The 21,836-nt window shown below is 47.3% G+C and overlaps 1 protein-coding gene across 1 annotated transcript in view; it reads right to left on the bottom strand.

Moving 5' to 3' along the window:
• Positions 1 to 274: 274 nt before the first annotated feature.
• Chmp4b (charged multivesicular body protein 4B) overlaps positions 275 to 21,836 on the bottom strand; it is a 40,215-nt gene continuing 18,653 nt past the window's right edge. Inside the window, exons 2-5 of the mRNA XM_057780916.1 lie at positions 4,360 to 4,537; positions 2,748 to 2,862; positions 1,401 to 1,527; positions 275 to 515 (exon numbers count right to left, since the gene is read on the bottom strand). Coding sequence (XP_057636899.1) covers positions 451 to 515; positions 1,401 to 1,527; positions 2,748 to 2,862; positions 4,360 to 4,537 — 485 coding nt within the window. The 3' untranslated portion in view covers positions 275 to 450. The remainder of the gene's footprint in view (positions 516 to 1,400; positions 1,528 to 2,747; positions 2,863 to 4,359; positions 4,538 to 21,836) is intronic.

The raw sequence follows: 21,836 nt of genomic DNA on the forward strand, positions 1-21,836 counted from the left end.
AAGCCCATCTATGGCTTTAAAAACGACTTTTCTGCCAGTACCGTACACGTCTTACAGAGAGATGTGCGACAAGCCAGCTGACTTAAGGACACGGGCTACATTTCCGGATCATTTCAACTGCAAACGGCCGATCCTTTCCATGGAGGATTCAGCAGTGGAGTGTGGAGTTAGCGTAGTCCAGAAGCTCAATGTTGGATTTGCAAATACAGTTTATTTTACAGAAATTCAACATTATAAACAGCAGGCACCTCCCTCCCGCCCACCCCTCCCCCCGCCCGCCCCTGGGCACAGACCATGCTATGCGAGAGAGCAGTGATGCGGCCTACTGCTTTGGGTGAGATCGAGCGATGGAGGCTGCCTGCACCGCGTCCTGCCTGCCCTGCGCACACACACGCCTGCCCGTCGCACAGGCCACCAGAGTCTGTCTGGGCCCAGCCTATGCTGGACCAGTTACATGGATCCGGCCCAGTTCTCCAATTCCTTCATGTCGTCGTCTTCCTCCTCCTTCTTCTTGACTGTGTGGAGACAGAAAAGGTGGTTTTTGAAGGCTGGCTGAGGCCTACAGCACACTCCTCTTCGTGCCCACAAGCTGCACCCAAATTCAGGAAAGCAGGCACATCTTCTGCCCCAACTCCCCTCAGCCCTCGGCAGGGGTAGCCACACCAGGAGGGGCTGTTTACATGAGGCTCCCCAGGGTTAGGGAGAGGGGCAAGATCATCCCTCCGAAGAGATTGCACTGGTCAAATCGACTCCATTTGGAGTGCTGGAGCCATGCTTTGCTAGGCTGCCTGATAGCCGCTAAGCAGAGGAGCAGAGGGAGACAGTCACACCCTGTTCACACCCTGCTGGCAGGCCCTTGTCTCCACTCCAAGCAGGCAGTTTTGCCTTTCTAGGAGCTCTGTGTGGAGCACTCAGGAGAGTAAGAGGAAGAAAATGCAGGCAAGGAAATGATAGTTTACAAAGGTCTCTAAACTAGCCAGAGCCAATTCCTTCCTGAGAGCACATAGCACAGGGTCCTAGACGGAGCCAGACTTAAGTTCTCACGCCCCTCCCTGCACAGTGCCTAGAACTTTCCCTTATTTGGTGGTAAGAAAAATCCTTCTAGAACAGAACAGAGGCTCTTAATTCCCACTCCCAACCCCACAGGGGACATGTAACAATGTCTGGAGACATTGTAGTCGATACAACTGTGTGCAGTGGAGAAGTCAGGGGTGCTAGCCTGGAACTGTCTGGCCACATAGCAGTGCTGAGGTTAGGAAATCCTATTCCGCAAATGACACTGGCATCGTGGTCAGCACAACACATCTTCTCTGGCTCAGAACCCAAGCTGAAGTCAACTGACCATGAGATCATCCCCTTCTCATGGTGCCGGGGTGTGTCCCGACTGTGGGCATACTCACCGGGTTTGGATGGTAGGGCCACAGAGGGGACATTTGGTAGTGGGACTGTTTCGGGACCACTGATCTCCAGCAAATTCTTGTCTAGCTCCTCCTGTTCAAGTTCCTCCAACTCTGCCAAGAGTTCGTCCTGCAAAAGGAAGCATGGTGAGACCCTCTCTGCAGACAATCCTCCCCTTGATGCCCATCGAACCTTCTGAAGAGGCCACTGGTGCAGATATGCATCCGGAGTTTAGCCTGTGAGCTTTTCTCTCTCTCTCTCTTCTTTTTTTGCTTTTGTTTTTCGAGACAGAGTTTCTCTGTGGCTTTGGAGCCTGTCCTGGAACTAGCTCTTGTAGATGAGGCTAGCCTCAAACTCACAGAGATCCACCTGCCTCTATCTCCCGAGTGCTGGGATTAAAGGCATGCGCCACCACTGCCCAGCTGCCTGTGGGCTTCTTGGGAGGAGGGGCTGTATCCTTTCTTTCCTTTGCAGGGGGAAATAGTGGGACCTGAACCCAAGACCATGCATATGCTAGGCAAGTGCTCTCCCACCGAGCTACATAACCAGACTCTTTTATCTTTTGAAATTTTGAGCCCCAAACTCCCGAGTTACTAGGTTACAAGTCTGTACCACCAACTCAGCACCATTCATTTTTTGTTTTCTTTTGGTTTTGAGATTTACTTTAAGTGTATGGGTGTTTTCCCTGCATTTCTGTCTGTGCACCATGTGCACGCAGTGCCCCCAACAGAGAACATCAGGTCTCCTAGAACTGGTGTTATAGACAGTTGCTACCTACCAAGTGAGTGCACACAGCCTCTTCTGGCCTCCAGGGGAACAAGGCATGCAAGGGGTGCACAGATATACATATAGGCAAAATACCCCTAAGCATTTAATCAAAATTATGTTTTCTTTTTCTTCTTCTTTTTTGAGACAGGGTCTCACTGCCACTCTGGATGTCCTGGAACTCTCTACATAACCAGGTTAGCTTCTGCCTTTTAAGTGTTGGGATTAAAGGCATGTGCCACTATGCCAAGCATAAAAAAAAAAAAAAAATCCAGGTGGTGGGGGCGCACACCTTTAATCCCAGCACTTGGGAGGCAGAGGCAGGCGGATCTCTGTGAGTTCAAGGCCAGACTGGTCTACAGAGCGAGTTCCAGGACAACCAGGACTGTTATACTGAGAAATTCTGTCTCTAAAAACGACAACAACAACAACAACAACAAAAAAAAAACCCCAAACAAACAAACAAAAAACCCAGACTCCAGACTTTAAGGAGGTGCACACACCAGCACTGACATACTATATTGACATCTGAGCCTGAAGTTTGTCACCTGAGAGACTCATGTGATCTTCAAAAAACCACTTACCTCATCAAACTCCTCCCCAAAGCCTACAGGTTTGGAAATAGCTGTGGAAATCTCCTCTGCAAGTTCCTGCTGGTCAGCAATGTCCTGCATCAACTCATCCACCTTATCAATGTCCCTGAAATGAAATGACAGATTATCACATTAGCACAAACTGGTCTGAGCTTGCAACAGAAGCCCTGCTGCACAGCATCTGCTTCTCAGCACCCAGTGACCCTCCTCATGGCCTTCCTCCTCTTCCTCCATCCCAGCAAAGCTGAGAATCATGAGCTGGTGAGAGCTCAGCCAGTTATGTGTGTATTGTGCAAGGCTGGGGACCAGAGTTCTTGCCCCAGAACCCACAAAAAGTTGGAAGGAAGGAACTGACTCCCCAAAAGTTATCTCTGACGGTCACATCCACACAGGCGTGGGCACACACACTCAAAATAAATGTGAAAGTGGAAATCACAGAATCAAGCAGATGGAAGTCCTCGACACCCCTTAGTCCAGCAGGAAAGAAAAGCAGGCTTAGTACCGGTTGAAGTATAGAACCCCCCACCCCAACCCCAGATATGTAAACAGACTTAAGAGCACAGGACTTTAACTCTTCTTTAAGCCCCAAAGCAAATCAAAAAAGGAGGAGGTAAAAATCACAGAGCACAAAACATAGTTTGGCCCTTCCCTACTCAAACATCTGTGAGGGCCCAAAAGAAAGCAAAGCAAATGTGTGTGCTTCATACACTGCATGTCACACAGTTGTTCAGGATGGTCTGTGCACTTCAGAACACAACACTACCTACTATCTACCCACTGTGCTAAATGTCCAGGAGCACAGATGTAAAGGGAGACGGCCTTTGCCTCAACAGCACACCTCATGTATGTGAGGGCAATGCCCCTACCTCTTGTCTCTAGAGCAAACAGTAGCAAATCTCTCCAGGCCACTAATAAACATTTTAATGTAGTTTATAGATTATTAAACACTCAACAGAACAGCTCCAGACAGTATGCAAATGAAGGACATGGCTGCTATACAACGCAGGCTATAGGCAGCAAACATTCTGCCAACCCAAGCTAGAACATGGCTGAGCAGCCAAAGCGGCAAGTGCTCTAAGTACCCCTCAGTGCCAGCCGAAGGGTCAAAGAACTAAAATAAATAGAGGGTTTTCACAGAAAGACCCTTGGCCTTCACAACTGGAGCCAGGCTGAGCATCTGGTTCTCAGGTCACTGGCACAGAACCATCCATCCACAGGGAAGGAAGGACTGCTGAGGGCAGAGCAGAGGGCAGCCATAGCCCGAGGGCAGGGAGAGGCAGAAAGGTCCCTCAAAGTCCTGGGAGGAAGCAGATATGCTAGGACCCAATCCCATGCCCACTCTGCACAGGCAGCGTCCATCTCCTGGACAGTCTGATACACAGGGGCAGCTGAGAAGACCTCTAAGGACTGTCCCAATTTGGAACTAAGAACCAGGCAAAACAACAGCAATAAAACAGTTTCTCTTTCCATCCCTGAGCACTTGTGGAAACAAAGGCATCAAGACACAATTCACTCAGAATCCAAAGAGGGAGCCAACCACAATAAAGTCACAGCCTGAGCAGCATCCTCCCTCCAGATGTCCCCGCCCAGCAGTGGCACGCACATGTTGTCGTGGGCAGCCTTCATGGCCTTGGCGGCATAGCCCATGTTCTTGAGCACCTCTGTGTTGGTGTTGGCATTCTCCAGGGCCTCCCGCTGGAACTCGATGGTGGACAGGGTGCCATCGATCTGCGCCAGCTGCTTCTCATACCTCTTCTTGCGCTTCAGAGCCTGCAGGGCCGCTGGAGGGAAGAAAGAAGCTTTGAGCATGTCTGGCATGGCGTGATGAGAGGACACTAAGCCCTTCTCGCAAATGCACTGCATGCACCCCAGCTGCTGCCTCCTCTGTAAGAGGGCTAATAGCATCTTCTCCCGGGAGCACATTCCATTTTCTAAGAAAATGCTAAAGTTTGCACACCTCATGATGCAGACCGGGAAGAAGCACGCGAACACAGTCTGGCAACCACATCTGCTGCGAAAATCAAAGTATGGAAAGGCTCCCAGAGCAAGGATGCATTCTGGGGTCACACACAGACACAGGCTCGCAGACACAGGTGAGTGGCTCAGCTTCCCTGCTAGATTCACTGCGAGGAGCAAATGGGCTAACAAACAGAGCAGCCTAGCACATTAGCAAAGCAGATAGCACACCGAAAAAACCCTGCTGGCTCTAATATTATAAAGCACCATTACGGTATCATTTCACACCAACTAAATGACAAAAATAATAAATGACTGTAACAAGTACTAGAGCAGTTTGGTTAAAATGCTATGTCACAAAAATCCAACAGCTCTCAAACTGCTATGCTCTGAAACACAGTGGGAATGGAGCACAGCACAAAGATGCTTCTGGCTCTCTGAGCCAGGGATTTCTGTCTGGAAATTAACTGAACAAAACCAGAAAGAAAACCCCATGCCTAGTGATGGCTAGTACAGCATTCTCTGTAACAGAAAACACATAAACACAACTGAAGACGGGGCTCCTGCCATGAACAAATTTGGAGTTTAACCATGTGGTTAAATCAATGGCATTTGCTCTGTTAGCTTTCAGCCTGTGTAGAGAGAGATCATTTTGTCTGAGGGCCAATCAAGGCCAGCATTTCAAGAAGATGAATCCGTGGCAAAGCTAGGACCAAACTACATCTCCCTGCTCAAATGCAGGCTCCTTCCCCTTACAGTCTCAGAAAGGCAGAAGAGCAGCTGGACTGGGCTGGGTTGGGCTGGGCTGGTCTGGTCAGGGAAGCTGCACGTGCACGCATGCTCCCTCATCCAGGAGGTGTGCATCAGTGCCATCCACGCAAGCCGCAGGTCACAATCACCACCTGGCTAAAACTAAAGTTATTATCCCCCTATTGACATATTAGAACCACTTTATCTTTTTCTCTAATGATTTTTTTCTGGTTAGCAGTAACTCCTTGTATGCCAAATCCTAAATTCCCTGATATCAACCTCTACTTCTGAAATCCCCCAAATCCCAGGCATGGTGGCCCACTACATTAACCCCTTGTACCTGGGAGGCAGAGGCAGGCGGATCTCTACAAGTTCAAGGCCAGCCTGTTCCACAGAGAGTTCCAAACCAACTAGAGCGACACTATGAGGTCCTGTCTCAAAACCAATCAACCAAATAAATTCTAAAATAATATATAAATATACTGGGTGATGACAGTGCATGCCTTTCAGAGGCAGACAGATCTCCAAGTTCAAGGCCAGCCAGGGCTATACAGGGTGACCCTGTCTCAAAAAACAAGAGAAAAAAATGAATTACATATTTTGTTTTACATATATATATACACACACACACATACATACACACAATATATATGTTAAAGTATATGCGTGTGTGTGTATGTGTACATAAACAAAAATAAAAGCCTCCAAGAATAAATGCCTTGGAAGTAAATGCCAATACACCAGGGAAGCAAGGAATCAAGCTCCAGTAAACGAAAAGCCAACTACTATCCATCCGTGCAGACCAACATCTAACACATCGGACAGGTCTGCAGCCAGTTAATACACGCCAAGTTCAATCTCTGACTCCATGTGTTTTCATACACAAATGTTCCCATCCTAGCAACTTAAGGCAGATATGTAAGGTATAGACACATTTCTTATTTAATTACACTGTTCATTTATAATGAGCTTATCCGTGTAACTGAAGGAGCATATATTCTATGTAGGAGTCTTCAGATAAGGTACAGCTCTCCTTGCCTTTCTCTTGGTTCATACAATAGAATCTTTTGCAAGCGCCTCACTGTAAGGTAAGCATGCAGAAGCTAGCAGAAGGTCCCCAGAATATACCCTCGTCTCCACAGTCATCCTCCTGCTGCTGGCTTATAAAGTTCATCCCAGAAAGCAGTGGATTTCCCAGGCTTGTGCCTGGCAGGGACTACGAATTTGTTTTTTTTCCTCCTACTTCATATCATATTTTTCTTTTTTAATTTATTTTTATTTTATGTACATTGGTGTTTTGCCATTCGTGTCAGATTCCCTGGAACTGGAGTTATAGGCAGTTGTGAGCTGCCATGTGGGTGCTGGGAATTGAACCCAGGTCCTCTGAAAGAGCAGTCGGTGCTCCTAACCAATGAGCAATCTCTTCAGTCCTGTAACCTGTATTATTCAACTACCTGACATCTCTAAAAAGAAAGGGTACAGCTGGGGTGTGGGGAGAGGATAGCACACACCTTTAATCCCAGCATTTGGGGGGCAGAGGCAGGCAGACCTCTGTGTGTTTGAAGCCTGCCTGGTCTATAGAACAAGTTCCAGGACAGGCTCCAAAACTACACAGAGAAACTTTCTCAAAAAAACAAACAAACAAACAAAAAAAAAAAAACAAAAAACAAGAAACAAACCAACAACAACAACAAAAATCAAAAAACAACAACAACAACAACAACAAAAAAGAAGCAGTACACTCTGAGAAACCCCTAAAATCTGCTTCACAAGAACAGTAACCCTGAAAGTGCTGTTTGGTCAGCACCTGGCCTCCAGGAAGGTATGTGAGCACAAGTCTCACAGCCTTTCACTTCTGCACCTTACCACGCGGGGCACTGTGGTGGGGGATAACTTAGGGGAAGCAGGTGCTCCCACAGGCCAAGTGATACACTCCTTTCTGAACACTGTCCAAGTAAATCTCCCTTCTTCCCACCTGGATGTCCACTGGGGATGGGGAGTTTGAGGCAAGGCCTTTCTTACACCGTAGCTCAGGCTGGCTTGGAAATCACTGTATAAGCCAGGCTGGCCCTGAACTCTGAGCAATCACCCTGCCTCAGCCTCCCAGGTGCTAGGATTATAGGTATGAGCCACCACACCCAGCTCTAACCACACATCCCACCAGACTTGTTTTCCTAAGTGGCCAAAGTCCACAGAGCCCAAACCCAGTATTTACATAAATAAATGCAAACTGGCCTGTAAGGACTTGCCAACCGTCCCAAATTCAGGATGGTTATATTAAAGAAACAGCTTCAAGGCTAAGAACAGCTAGCTGTTCTTCAAAAAGGAAGTATCCAAAGAAACCCAGCTTCAGTCACAGAACTCAGTGTCATTTGTAAACACACTGGCTTTCACAGCAGAAATTTAACCCTGCTAACTGAAGTTTAAGAGGTTGTTTTTAGATGAGAAAAAGTCTGTGAAATCTCCATATTTAATTACGCCTTTGCCAGTTCCAAGAGAGTAATTACAGCAGCAATTACAGAATCTAATAACCAGCTTTATTGGCTCTGAAAGCTGAAGCAAAAGCAACTGCAACCATGTTGAAATAAACATTGGTCTCCAGACATTTGCTTCATTAGACCCTCCTAACAGCTATTTAAAAGGCAGCACGCAGAAGACACCCCAAGAAGCAGAGCAACTAGTAGGGGAGACATTCACCCAGGACTGGAAACCCCTTCTACACGGCGTCTCAGTGACAACAGTGTCAGTGAATGTGTCAGTTCAGGACAACTAGGGAGGGCTTCCTTTTCAGGCCAAGGTCAACTAGATTCTCCTGGAAGAAGGGAGGTCTAAGTGCTGTGTGTGCCCCACATTCAGTATAGGTGGAAACAGCCCAAAGCATCTCAGTGGACTTGTAGAAAGCATGACTGCACACTCCCTGAGCACAGGGAGCCTCCGCATGGAAGAGGCGGTCTCAGGAACCAGCTCTCCCATAAGTGGATGGCAGAGTCTGCAGTCCTTCCAAAAGCTACGCTACACCACTGAAAACATCACAAGTGAGGACAGTCAGCATAAACCACACAGCAAACACCAGCACACTCCAGAGGATATTTCCCCCCAAAAGACAACATATGCCTCCAGCATTCATGAGATTATGAAGAACCCTCGTGCTTGGGCAGGCACGACAGGAGCGCAGTAGGTGCTAACAGCCAGAAGAGGGTGCTGGATCCCTTGGAGCCAGGGTGAAGGTGGTCTGAGCCACCCAATATAAGTTCTGGGAACTGAGCTCTAGGTCCTCTGCAAGAGCAACATTCTCAGCTGTGGAACCATCTCTCCAGCTCCTGCCATTTCTTTCCTAAACTCTGCCCTTTGCAAATCTTGTTTTGAGATTTGTGCTGATCCATGGAAGAACTGAAAAATGACACAATTTGCTCTCCTAAGTCCTCAGAAGAAAAAGAGCTGGCTCACATTTGTAATTCCAGGGCAACAGAATGAGGCCCTGTCCTAAGAAAACAAAACAGAAGGGAAAAAAGGAGAGAGAGAGCGCCACGTCAAGAGTATTTTCTCTGCGTAGGGGTTGTGATCCTGCCTACAGAACCAGAAGGCTGGGTCAGGGTGGAGTTTCATTTTCCTGCTCTGTCTGAAGACAGCAGGACCAGCTTGGGCTTTAGAGTAAACACAAAATACTCAGAAACCAGGACCAGTGAGACGGATCAGCAGGCAAGGGCACTTGCCAGCAAGCATGTTCTTCTAAGTTAGATCCCCAGGATCCACAGGGTAAAAGGAAAGATATTGTTTCTTACACACACATACACACACACACACACACACACACACACACCCTATCTAAAATAAATGTGATAACATTTTTTTTAAGTTCTCAGAAGCAAAAAACACACCTTTAAAGTCCAGACAGGTTGCTTTGTTTTAGGATCACCTGTAGACCAGCCAGCCTCATTCTGCAATAGCCTTGGAATGATACCCCAACATCACTGTATTTATTCCTACATAGCTGGGGAATTCGGGCCAGAAGCATAGACACATTTTTCCAAGCAGCCTCATTCTTGTGATGTATCTCCCTGCTCCCTAATTTGCTCTCTGTGGCCTGGAGCCAATGCACTCCATTTAGCAATGGTAAAATAAGTACTTGTGTATGACCAGGAAATGGGAGTCCGAAACCCTGCTGACTTCATCAGCAGACACACAGGGAGTACACAGGCCGTACAGTACTCTCTGAAGAGGAAGATTCTAGAGAAAAAGAAGCCTCTTATCTTGTAACACAAAGATGAAAGAAATATGCCCACAATAACAACCTCGCAGAATGCAGAGCCACCCAGAGGCACAGAGACAGCACACAGCATGTTCTAGGCACAACTGGGAGAGACAGCTGCATGGTCCAGCAAACTTAGATCTGCTGGGCTACATGTTATTAACAGCGGTTTAGGAAGTCTAGGGGCTAGCTACTAAGTCGAGCTCTACTGTTATCGCCCTGAGCCAATTTCCTAGTCTCACTAATCCTCACTGTGACAACAGCAATCTCAAGAGGTTCTTGTGCTGGTCAGAATGAGGCATGCATGTGACAGGCCAAGCAGAGTCCGACACGATAAATGCTCAGAAAATGTCTGTCACTGGAATGTGGCACTGCAAAACTTCCCAACAGTCTATTTTCATAGGAAAATATAATCACCAGTGCCAAGATTAAAACACAAAACAAAATAGTGTGCATGTATACACACAGATATATACATGTCAACATCTGCAAAACACAGTGCAGGGCCAGGCAGTGGTGGCACCTGCCTTTGATCCCAGCACTTGGGAAGCAGAGGCAGGTGATCTCTGAGTTTGAGGCCAGCCTGGTCTATAGAGTGAGTTCCAGGACAGTCAGGACTAAATAGAGAATCCCTGTCTAGCAAAAAACAAAACAAAACAAAACAGCTTGGGGAAAACAAGCATTTTCTGATCCTGGCAACCACGTAAAAAGTCGGTTACCTGTAATCCAGTACTAGGAAGTGAAGATAGGTGGGTGGGTCTCTGGGGCTAAGGCTAGCCAGACGCATGAGGTAGAACATGACTAAGGAAGACACCTGGCACTGATCTCTGCCCCCACACGCCTGTGGACAGATGCCAACACACACCCACAGCCATGTGCATATCACACACAAAAGCCTCTACCACGCCAATGCCAGCCTAGTCGTCCCCAGCCATTGGCTGAAGTCAATCAGCACTAGGGCATAGAGGAAAGGATCATGGGGGTTTGCTATCAAGACTGGTCCAGAATTCTGGCCCTGATAATGAGCAAGAGACAGGTTAAGTTATTAGACCTCTCTGGATACGCCTTGTCAGGTGCACAGTGAGAGTGTTACTAACTCCTGCACGGGCAGAAGGGAAGAGAAGGCTGGACAAGTGGGGCACTCGCTCCATTCTGCTTGCATCTTTCCCCTCTGTTTCTTTCCTTGCCCAACATGCTCTCCAGGCATCATGACTGGCACTTTTTGGGCAGTAGGCATCATTACTGTCTGACTTAACAGATTAGGACACTGAGGAACAAAGAGTTTGTCACCTGCCACGTCACACAAGGGCAGGGATAGTTTCGTGCCCAGTGTACACAATGCCCTGGGTTCTATCCCTAGAAGCACAGAAACCAGGTGAGACCTGTAAGCCCCGGTGGAGGCAGTTCTTTGAGGCCTCCTGGGATACGGGATACTTTGCCTCAAGGGTGGGGGGTGGAGGGGCACAGCTGCTGAGATGTCTCAACAGGTAAAGATACTTGCTACTGAGCTTGATGGCAGTAGTTCAATCTCTGAAACCCACATGGTAAAAGGAGAAGCAATTCCTACAAGTTGTCCCCTGACCCCTACTGCACACTGTGGTATGTGAGTGCACACACACTAACACACACCAGTGTAACATTTTAAAAGGACAGGGAGCAAGCAGAGGATCAAAATCAGGCTGCCTGTCTGCACAGAGCCCACTCTCTGTGCAGAGCAGCAGGTACGGACCTGCTTCCGCTCGAGCCTATTGCTCTACCCCACCTTTGCAAGCTAGTAGTCTGGCACCAGAAGCATCAGGGGAGGCTAAGTCTGTCCAGAAACTACCAAACTGGCAAACATGACAACAAGCAGCAGTAAATTCTCTGACTAGACAAAAATATTATTTCTCGGTAGATTTTAAATTGTTTTTAAAAACATATATGATAAAAATCACTTCCTCAGCGCCTCTCCACATAGGTTAGAACCGGGCTCACAAGGAGGGGCTCTGTACCAAGGAAAGGAAGATGGCTTCCCAAGTGCTAGCTCTGCAGCTCCTAGACTCCTCACAGAACCCTGTGAAAGCGTGAAGGCAGAGGATGCCCAACCCGACTATATCTTATTGTTGCCTCTTAGTACCCTCTGTTCCCTCACCCCATAATGGCTCTGCTGCATTGGGGTTCTGTCTGGGCAGGAAGAGGTGGGGATTTTTGCTGTTGTTTTTGGATTAGGGTCATGTATGTGCTAGGTAAGTGCTCTCCACTGAGCCACATCCCTGATCCCAATGGGGTTCACTTCCCAAACACAGGAAATAACCAGAAAGTAACCCTGGTGATAATTCAGGCTAGGAAGGGAAAGAGGTAGCCTATCCCTGGCTATTGAGGATCGATCTAAAGTCAAAGCCCTTTTCTGTGTACCAGACAGGCTAAATTCCACTTAAACGGCCCTCAGAAGTTCAAACTGAGAACCAGTTATAGCCCACACTTAAGTCCTGGCTATTTCATGTCTTTATCAAAACTTGTCTTAATTAAACTGTACCTTAGCCACAAGCGGTGACACAAGGCTATCATCCTAGCACTCGTGAGGCTGAAGCAGGAAGATTGTGAGCCGGAGGCCAGTGTGGACTTCAAAAGTGAGATCCAGTCTCAAGGAAGGAAAACAGATTCATAAAAACAAATGCTTAGTATAACAACAAACTTGCAATCCCAGCATTTGAGAGGTAGAGGTAGGAGAACCAGAAGTTCAAGGTCACTCTCAACTACACTGTAAGCTTAACACCAGCCTGGGTAATATGAGACCCTGTCTCAAAAAATAAAATTAAATTTAAAAACAAACAAAAGGTCTTGATAGGTAAACATTTTATTTATATACTTTACCACCAAGTCAACATTTGGGGCTTCCTCTGCAAATGCTGACTATCTGACAACACAGAGTCCACTCGCGGCCCGGCACCAACGTGCTGGAGCTAAGTAGCAGACAGCATCCCTTTGACAGCATCCCTACCTACCTACCTATTTATCTCTCATTGTCTTGAGAGGTGGCCTCACTACTGTGGTCCAGGCTGGCCTTGAGTTCTTGATCCTCCTTGCCTTGCAACCTTATACACACCGGGATTACACAGCTTTCGAGGAGGCAGGATGTACTTTCCAGGTCACCACAGAGCCTACTACAGCCTGTCTGCTATGGACAGCGCTGGCATCCAGCTCACCTCTGGAGGAAGCCAAAAGGAATTATGGCAGGGGAGGCTACATCTAACTGAACAAGCTCAACACCTTGCTTGAAGTCACAGCATTAAAGACAACAGACAAGAACTTAGGTGTGGTGTTCTGAATGGACAGCACTCTCTCTACTTTCTGAGAGACACTTGGGTCCTGACAGCACCTGCAATATACACCTTGTGGTTCTCTATATGAAATCTAGTTCCAACTAGATCATCATCAGATTATGTCACAAGTAAGACTCTCACATCTCATGGCCTCGGCCTCCCCAGGAAAAGCATGGGAATAGGGAACAGGTATTTTCCCTTTAGTCTTCCTCCAACTTAAACAATATAGGAGTGCACAGAATTTTGAGATTTCCAATAACAGACTAAAACACAAAGGTAAAACTCTCCTGATGGATGTGTATCTCCTGAAATGTAATTAACGCCCACACGTGCCACTTCCTGAGCACATCACATAATCACGTTATTCTATTCTGTGTATACTAGCAGCCTCTCTCTTCTTGACTGGTTTCACAACCTGTGTCAGAAAGATCAGAGACTCTTGCTGGTCTCTAACTCAACTATTCCAGCTGGGCAGAGGAAGTCAGCACCCAGATTTAATGCTGGCCACATATGTCACTCGGGAAAAGTGAAGTCAGAACCCTCCTGCCATTTCCTTATACTTCTAATATTGCCACCCTCTCTAAACTTCTCCGCTGCTCAAGGGTACTAGAGCCCAGCTCCCCTGCCTCACAGTCATCTCTTTCTTTGTCCCCTGCCACCCCCCCCACCCCCCTCCGTGCTGGTACTGAACCTAATACCGCATACAGAAATACAAGTTTTAGCACCAGGCTATATCTCCAACCCCAGTCATTTCTTCTTAAGTTTAAGAGGTCCTCAAGTAGCCAATGACTGATTACCTTGAACTCCAAGTCCAGCCATTCATACACCCACTGTGGGAATTTTCGTGTTGTTTTTGTTTTGTTTTGTTTTGTTTTGTTTTGTTTTGTTTTTGAGACTGGGTTTCTATGTGTAGCCCTGGCTGTCTTGGAACTAGCTTTGTAGACCAGGCTAGTCTCGAACTCACTTTGACAACTGAGTAATATCCCACAGCCCCAGCCAGGACACTAAGACATTTAGAACTGTTACAAACTGGGAGTACCTGTAATCCTAGCACTTGGAAGGCTGAGACAGGCAGATCTCTGTGAGTTCGAGACCAGCCTGGTCTACAAGCGCTAGTTCCAGGACAGGCTCCAAAACCACAGAGAAACCCTGTCTTGAAAAACAAAAACAAACAAACAAACAAACAAAAAAAACCAAACCAGGTTTAACTATGCTCTATATCCAAAATATGGTGACAGGAGGTATTTTTAACCAAACTGAGCCATTAGAGATTTAAATTAGAGAGGACTAACTGAGGATTCATACTGCAGGGGAGAGACTGGCAAATATGAATACACAACAGCACAAATAAACCAAAAGAAACAAACCTGGTATTAGGTAAAAAACTTTTCAAAAAATTGTGAACTAAGTACAATGAACCCCTAAGACAGATAGACACAGACACGCACCTCTATCTCAGAACGCAACGAAAGTGCTCAGAAGAGAGATAAAAAGAAAATTCTCAAAGCAGCTAGAAGGAAAACATTAACCAGAGATTCCTCACAGAGAACAATACTAACGAGCTGCCCACTCTATAACCTCAGCACTGGAGGCTGAGGCCAGCCTCAGCTACAGAGTGAGACCCTGACTCAGTAACCACACAGGGGCTCCTAAGCTGGTAAATGTGCTTGTCCAGTATACACACAACCCTGGGTGCTGTGGGACAATGGTCTGTTATCCTGTCACTTGTGTTTTAATAAAACGCTGATTGGCCAGTAGCCAGGCAGGAAGTAGAGGTGGGGCAACCAGAACAGGAGAATTCTGGGAAGAGGAAAGGCTGAGTCTGCAGTCATCATCAAGACACAAAGGAAGCAAGATGAGAATGCCTCATTGATAAAAGGTATCAAGCCACATGGCTAACACAGACAAGAATTATAAGTTATAGAAGTTAATAAGAAGCCTGAGCTAATAGGGCAAACAGTTTATAACTAATGTAGATCTCTGTGTGTTTCTTTGGGACTGAACGGCAATGGGACAGGGCAGGACAGAAACCTTGGCCAACGCCTGGGTCCAACCATCAGACATAAACTATGTACAGTGGCACACGCCTGTGATCCCAGCATTCAGGATGTGGAGGCAAAAAGACCAGACGTTCAAGGTCAGGGCTAAGAGATGGCTCAGTGGGATATGGGAACTTGCCACCAAGCCTGGTAACCTGAGTTTGATGGAGTACATAGAGAATCTTCTTCTACAAGTTGTTCTCTGATTTCCATGGAATATCTGCACATAAAAAAAAAAAAAATGCAGATTTTGGGGGGTGTTGTTTGTTTGTTTTTTGTTTTGTTTTGTTGAGACAGGGTTTCTCTGTAGCTTTGGAGCCTGTCCTGGAACTCACTCTATAGACCAGGCTGACCTCAAACTCACAGAGATCCGCCTGCCACTGCCTCCTGAGTGCTGGGATTAAAGGTGTGTGCTGCCACCGCCCAGCTTGTAATAAATTTTTTTTAAAGAAAGAAATTCAAGATCATCCTCAACTATGTACGGGAGTTCAAGACCAGCTTGGGCTACAAGAGGCCCTGTCCTGAGAAGATGCCAGCGGGACAACGATTTCAGTTATTGTAGCGCTGGAGCTCTACCACTGGGCTCTACCCACAGTTCACTGGGGCAGTGTCTTTAAAGTGACCGGGAACCTACAACGGAGAGAAGAGAACAACTCCTGGAAAACGTCCTCTCATCTCCACATGTGCACTGTATCACGTGGGCACCAGCACTCACAAGCATACAGTACACACGTGTACATTTGCATGCACACACACTCATAATAATTTTAATCAAAAAAAACTGAAGTACCAGAACCAGCTGTGCATTGTGGATTGTGGGGCATGATTGTAACCCAGGCCTTAGGAAGCTAAGGTCGGAGGGTTTCTATCTCAAGCCAAACTCTTAAAAAAAAAGAAAAAAAGAAAGAAAGGAAAAAGTCCCACAGCAAAATTTCTCAAAAACAAGAGTAAAATAAAGAGTTCATCAGAAACAGAAAAACTTTAAAAAAAAAAAAATTCCTCGTTACACATACCCTGTGAATCAGCACATGAAAACAGAAAGGTATACAACGAAAAGCATCACAAAGGACAAATGCATAGGTAATCATGTATGGCCTTTAGTTATTTAAATCTTGATGAGCAACAACAAGATGATAGAGTTTAAAGCATACATAGGGAGCACGTAATCCCAGCACTCAGGAGGCAGAGAAAGGCAGATCTCTGAGTTCTTGGCCAGCCTGGTCTACATAATGAGTTCTATGACAGCTAGGGCTATATGAGAAACCTATCTCAAAAAAGCAACACACACCCCCACAAATGTACATGGGAGAGATATGGTAGTGTGTAGTGATGTCTACTGCCAGTTCAACACCCCGGGACCCACATTGGGAAAAGAAGGAATTGAGCCACAAGTTGTCCTCTGACCCCCCCACACAATAGATAAAGAGAATAATGCATTTTTGGGGGGGGGGTGGAGGTGGTTTCGAGTCAGGGTTTCCCTGTAGCTTTGGAGCCTGTCCTGGAACTAGCTCTGTAGACCAGGCTGGCCTCAAACTCACGGAGATCCACCTGCCTCTGCCTCCCAAATACTGGGATTAAAGGTGTGAGCCACCACCGCTCAGCTAGAATGCAATTTAAAAAAAAATAAAATTAAAACTGGGCGGTGGTGGCACACACCTTTAATCCCAGTACTGAGGAGGCAGAGGCAGACAGATCTCTGTGAGTCTGAGGCCAGCCTGGCCTACAGAGCGAGTCTGTTAAGGAGCTGCTGGGGGACTTTATCCAGGGCTAATGGGAAGCTACCAAAAGATTCACAACAGGACAGCAATGGAAACAGATTACAGGGCAGAGGGACCACTGCTGCGGGAGAGCGGGGAGCGGGGACTCAATGGGGAGGGGCTGGAGAGAAGGGATTGCTTGAACCTGAGACACACACGGAGGATGACTCCATGGGCCTGTATTGCCCCACCTATCTGAACACACAGCAGGGAGGAAAGGGGAGGGAACCCGGGGGCTAGATGGGGAGCCAGGGGAGTAGATGACTGACATTTCTCAGACCAGTGACTCAGAGAAGACAAGATGGGTCTTGAGGGGAAAAGCATCCTCACATCTTTCTGTAGGACTGTGGGCTTCTAAATTCAAAACAACACCTGACATTTAAATTCATATTTTCTAAATCCATTTAATAAAGATGTGACCCAGGGAGTTGTGGTAATTTTTTGTTTAGTTTAGTTCTGTTTGAACATAGCCTTACTATGAAGGCCAGGCTGGGCTGGGATTTGTGATCATCCTGCCCTCTGACCACTAGGACTACAACACATAAACAAATAAACAAAACTAAGAGCATAGGATCCAAAGGTAACTATTCCTAACTGTTACCATTTCTGGGTATGTATATCACAATGCTCAGGCTTGTCGGTATCTCAGAGCCCCCACCTCTAGGTCTATACCTGGGAATCTCGGGGGAAACAAAGAGTGGGTAGACACGCAAGGTACTTCCCAAGCTGTTACCATTTATACAACTTTCTAAACAGAAAAAAATACAAGCAAAAAAGAGACAGCCAGTGTCTTCCAGAGGGAATGGCAGTGCGCTGAGGGCTGCAACCTCTGCTCTGTGCTGGGCTGTGTGGCCGGTCCTGACCAGAGAAGAAAGCATGATGCTCTCCTCCCCTACCAGTCAGGCCCTGGGCTAGACGCCCTTAGCCTGGGTGACCAGTCTAGGCTGAGACAGAAAGAAACTGCCTGCGCTTGATTTCCGTTCCCAGGCTGGGATGCAGTTTCTTTTCCAACTGGCTTTTCTTCTTCTGCTTCCAATTGAATCCATGCCAAAAAAAGCCCCCTTCTGCCTGAGCAAGCATGAGTGCCCCGGCAACTGAGGTGACAACAGAGAGCTGGGGGCTGGGGACATTTATGTGGAAGTGAGGAAAGAGGAATGTCAGCAGAAAACGCTCCCAGTGTGCGCAGCTGTCAGAACGCTCCCAGTGTGCGCAACTGTCAAAACGCTCCCATTATGCGCAACTGTCAGAAGTGGAGCAAGAGAAAACGCTCCCAGTGTGTGCAACTGTCAGAAGTGGAGCAAGAGACCAAAGCAGACCGGCCTTCCCGAGTCAGTCGGCCACAGGGAGAGGGCTGCAAAGCCGTATCATTCCCCTGTCCAAACGGGAGCAGGGAAACCGGGCAAAAAAAGGCTCTCTTCTGGGAAAAGGCAGCCTTTGCTTGGCCCATACAAAAACAGGGCAGAGAACCTCAGAGTCCTGGAACCCTAATGCATGTCTCCCTTTGCTCTGCATGCAGCTTAACTAGAATGCATCCCAATTTCTCAGGATCCTTGGGACACAGCAAGAGATCGGAGACAAACATTCTTGCACAGGAAGTTCAAGCCCTGGGCAGGGTGCTCAGCAGATCCTGATAGGTAGCAGATGAACAAGTGGGTCTTGGGAGCAGAAGCCAGGGTCTGCTGCCTCCCCTGCAAGCCCTGCTCGGGCTGGGAAAGAACACCTGAACAGGGCAATAGGCCAGACCGGGAAACAGAAGAGATGAGATGACAACTATTTTCCTAAGGACGGTCCCTTTATGCCCAAGCCTTGGCAAACAGACTGCTTCCCTATCACAGGGTGAGGCAGGCTTGTTATCCACAGACTTGACATGCTCTGGTTTGTAGTGATTGGCTTCTCGTGAACACATGACCCCAGGAGCCAATCAAAATCCTCTTGAGTGAGTTTTCTAACTCCGATGGGAGAGAAAAGGAGGTAGGAGAAATTTCTCTTCCAGGAAGAAAACTATAAACCATACTGGCCAGCTGCCATGACTACGCTAGGAGGAGGGGGCCAAGAGAATGGAGGTGACTGGCAGAAGGAGTCCAGACCCACCCTGCCCTTTCCCACAGGCCTGTGAGCCAATAAAGTCCTTTGCTGAGCATAACTAATGCCAGCACCTCTAAAGCACAGCAGGCCCGGGGCTGCTGCTCGCTCCCAATCCCAGATCTCAGGAGATGAAGCAAGAGACGCTCCTGGTCAAGGTCATCCTCAGGGAGTTCCAAGTCTGCCTGACGTACTCAGCCCCCACCTCAAAAGAAAACCAAAACAATTGCATGCAGCAAGTTATGAAGCCTAATTCCAGCTCAGTTACTCTGACTCCAAAGCCCTTCACTATCTGGTCCGTTTTGAGAAACAGCTCATCTTAATGGCAGGGAGGAACCAAATATAAGAACAGGTTTACTAAGAGTAAACACAGGGGCTGGAGAGATAATAGCACTGACTGCTCTTCCAGAGGATCCAGGTTCAATCCCCGGCACCCACAAGACAGCTCACAGCTGTCTGTAACTTCAGTTCTAGAGGATCTGACACCCTCACACAAATATGCATGCAGGCAAAATGCCAGCGTACATAAAAAAAATTAAAAGGAGTAAACACAGAACAGTTTAACAGTGTAAGTGTACTTAATATCACAAGGCTGTACATTTACTAATCATTAAAACAGTAATTTTTGTGTTATATACATTTTACTACAATTAAAACACAGAACAGGACACTGGTGATGCAGCTCAGGTGACAGAGTATTTGCCCAGCATTTGCAAAGCCCTGGGTTCCATTCCCAGCACTGCAAAACTCAGTCATGGTGGCACATGCTTATAATCCTAGTCTAGAGGCAAGAGGATGAGAAGTTCACGTTCATTGTTAGCTACATTCCAAGGCTGAGGCTGGAAAGCACCTGGCCAGCATCTGCAAAGCCCTGAGGTCAACCTCCAGCACTGAGCCCAACAACAGGCTGGTCATGAGCCTATCGCCCGTCTTCCCTTCACAGCAGACAAGACACGCCATGCACACGAGAGTAACAAAGCTGGAGGACAAACTCCGAACTGCACGGAATTATGAGAAATTGAAATACTGGATGAAAATAATCTCTGCTCCCTTCAGCAAGACACAGCAGTGCTTGGTCATCGACTGGAAGCATAATAAGAACGCAGAGCAGAAAGCGGTTTAGGAAGGGTTCCTGACTGAGAACAATCTTAGCAGCAGCAGGAGGCAAGGATGGGCGGGTCACCAGGGGTTCTAGGTAAGACAAGAAAGAGTGTGAGGATATAGTTTAGATGACAGAATGCTCGTTTAACACACATGGAGTACTAGGTTCTAGCTTCTGAATCCCATACATTAGGTGTTGTAGTGCACATCTGTAATCCCAGCAATATGGGTATAATCTCAGAAGGTACAGAGGTGGGACAATCACAAGTTCAAGGACATCCCCAGTTATATAGTGAGTTCAAGTCAGCCTGAGCTGTTAAACATTGTCTCAAAAGCAAGAGGGAGGAGATGAGATAGCTCAGTAAATGAAGAAGACTAATGACCTGAGTTCCATCTACAGGACCTACACAAAAGAAGACAGAACTGACTCCTAAGCTGTCCTCTGACCTTCACATTGTACTACTACGGCATGTGCCTGTGTACATATGTACACACATACATAAAATAAATATAATTGTAAAAGATTAAAGGCCAGGCAGTGGTGGCACACGCCATTAATCCCAGCACTTGGGAGGCAGAGGCAGGCGGATCTCTGTGAGCTCCAGAACAGCCAGGACTGTTATAGAGAAACTCTGCCTCAAACAAACAAACAAAGAACAAAACAAAAACAAAAGATTTAAAGGACAGTCTAGAGATATTTAAAAGGAGAGCGAGGTATTGGGGTGATTGCAGAGGGTGAAGCACTTGACACAGCATGAAGACAGGAGTGAGATCCGCACTCCTGTAAAAAGGCAGGTGAGGGTGCCAGCACACTCGTGGTCCCAAAGGGAAGTGGAAAAGGAACTCCCAGAGCAAAATGACCAGCCAGGATTAGCCAAATGGTGTTTCCAGCTTCAGTGAAGACGTGCTGCCTCAAAATATAAGCTGGGAAGTGATCCAGGAGACAGTCGGTGTCAACCACAGACTTCCATACGGCCATGATGAGAACATGAGCTCCACATACACGCACATGCACACCCAAAGAGAGAGAGAGAGAGAGAGAGAGAGAGAGAGAAAGCAAGCAAGCAAGCAAGCAGGCTGCCTGCAAGAGAAAAACACCCCACCTCCCAAGATCAAAGCAGTCGATCAGAAGTAAAAACGAGTGCTGTGGGCTCATTGTCTCCCCACTCACAGGCTGAAGCCCTAACCTCTGATGTGCCAGTATTTGGAGATGGGGCCTTTAAGAGGTAATTAGGGAGGCTGGAGAATGGGCTAGCTGTCAAGACTTCCCCTCCCCATGCCACTCCAGCTCTCCCTCGCCCCGCCCCACCACCACACACACACCAGGTATGGGCAATGGCCAAGGAAAGGCCATGTGAGGACAGAGAGGCCATTAACAGCCAAGAAGAAGACCATTGCCCAGAACCCTCATCCTGGACTTCTAATCTCAGAACTGTGGGAAAGCCACTCTTCTGCTAAGCTACCTGGTATACAGTATTCTGCTAAGGCAGTCAGAGCTGACTAATACTAGAAGATGAGCCATGAAAATCCTCCAGCCACTCACAATCTTTAATCTGGCATGGTATATCCATGGCTCCCTGGGCCTGCCCCTCAGATAACTTACAGTTAGTACCTTCCTTGCCTGCCCTACCTCCTAAGCCCTTGGCTATTCCTGGCTCCAAACTCTGGGAGTAGAGGGGTACTCTTGCCATACCATCCACCCCCTTCTCGCTACCACCCTCTTCCATCCATGACTCAACATCTGGTTCTGGCCACAAGTGTTCACTCTCTTATCTGTAAAAAGGGGATAAACTCAGATAAGCCCTGGTCGTTTTTATTTCTAAGAGACAGGGACTCATTAGAAT

The sequence above is a fragment of the Chionomys nivalis genome, chromosome 9 (genome assembly GCF_950005125.1).
Source record: "Chionomys nivalis chromosome 9, mChiNiv1.1, whole genome shotgun sequence".
Classification (NCBI taxonomy): Eukaryota; Metazoa; Chordata; class Mammalia; order Rodentia; family Cricetidae; genus Chionomys; species Chionomys nivalis.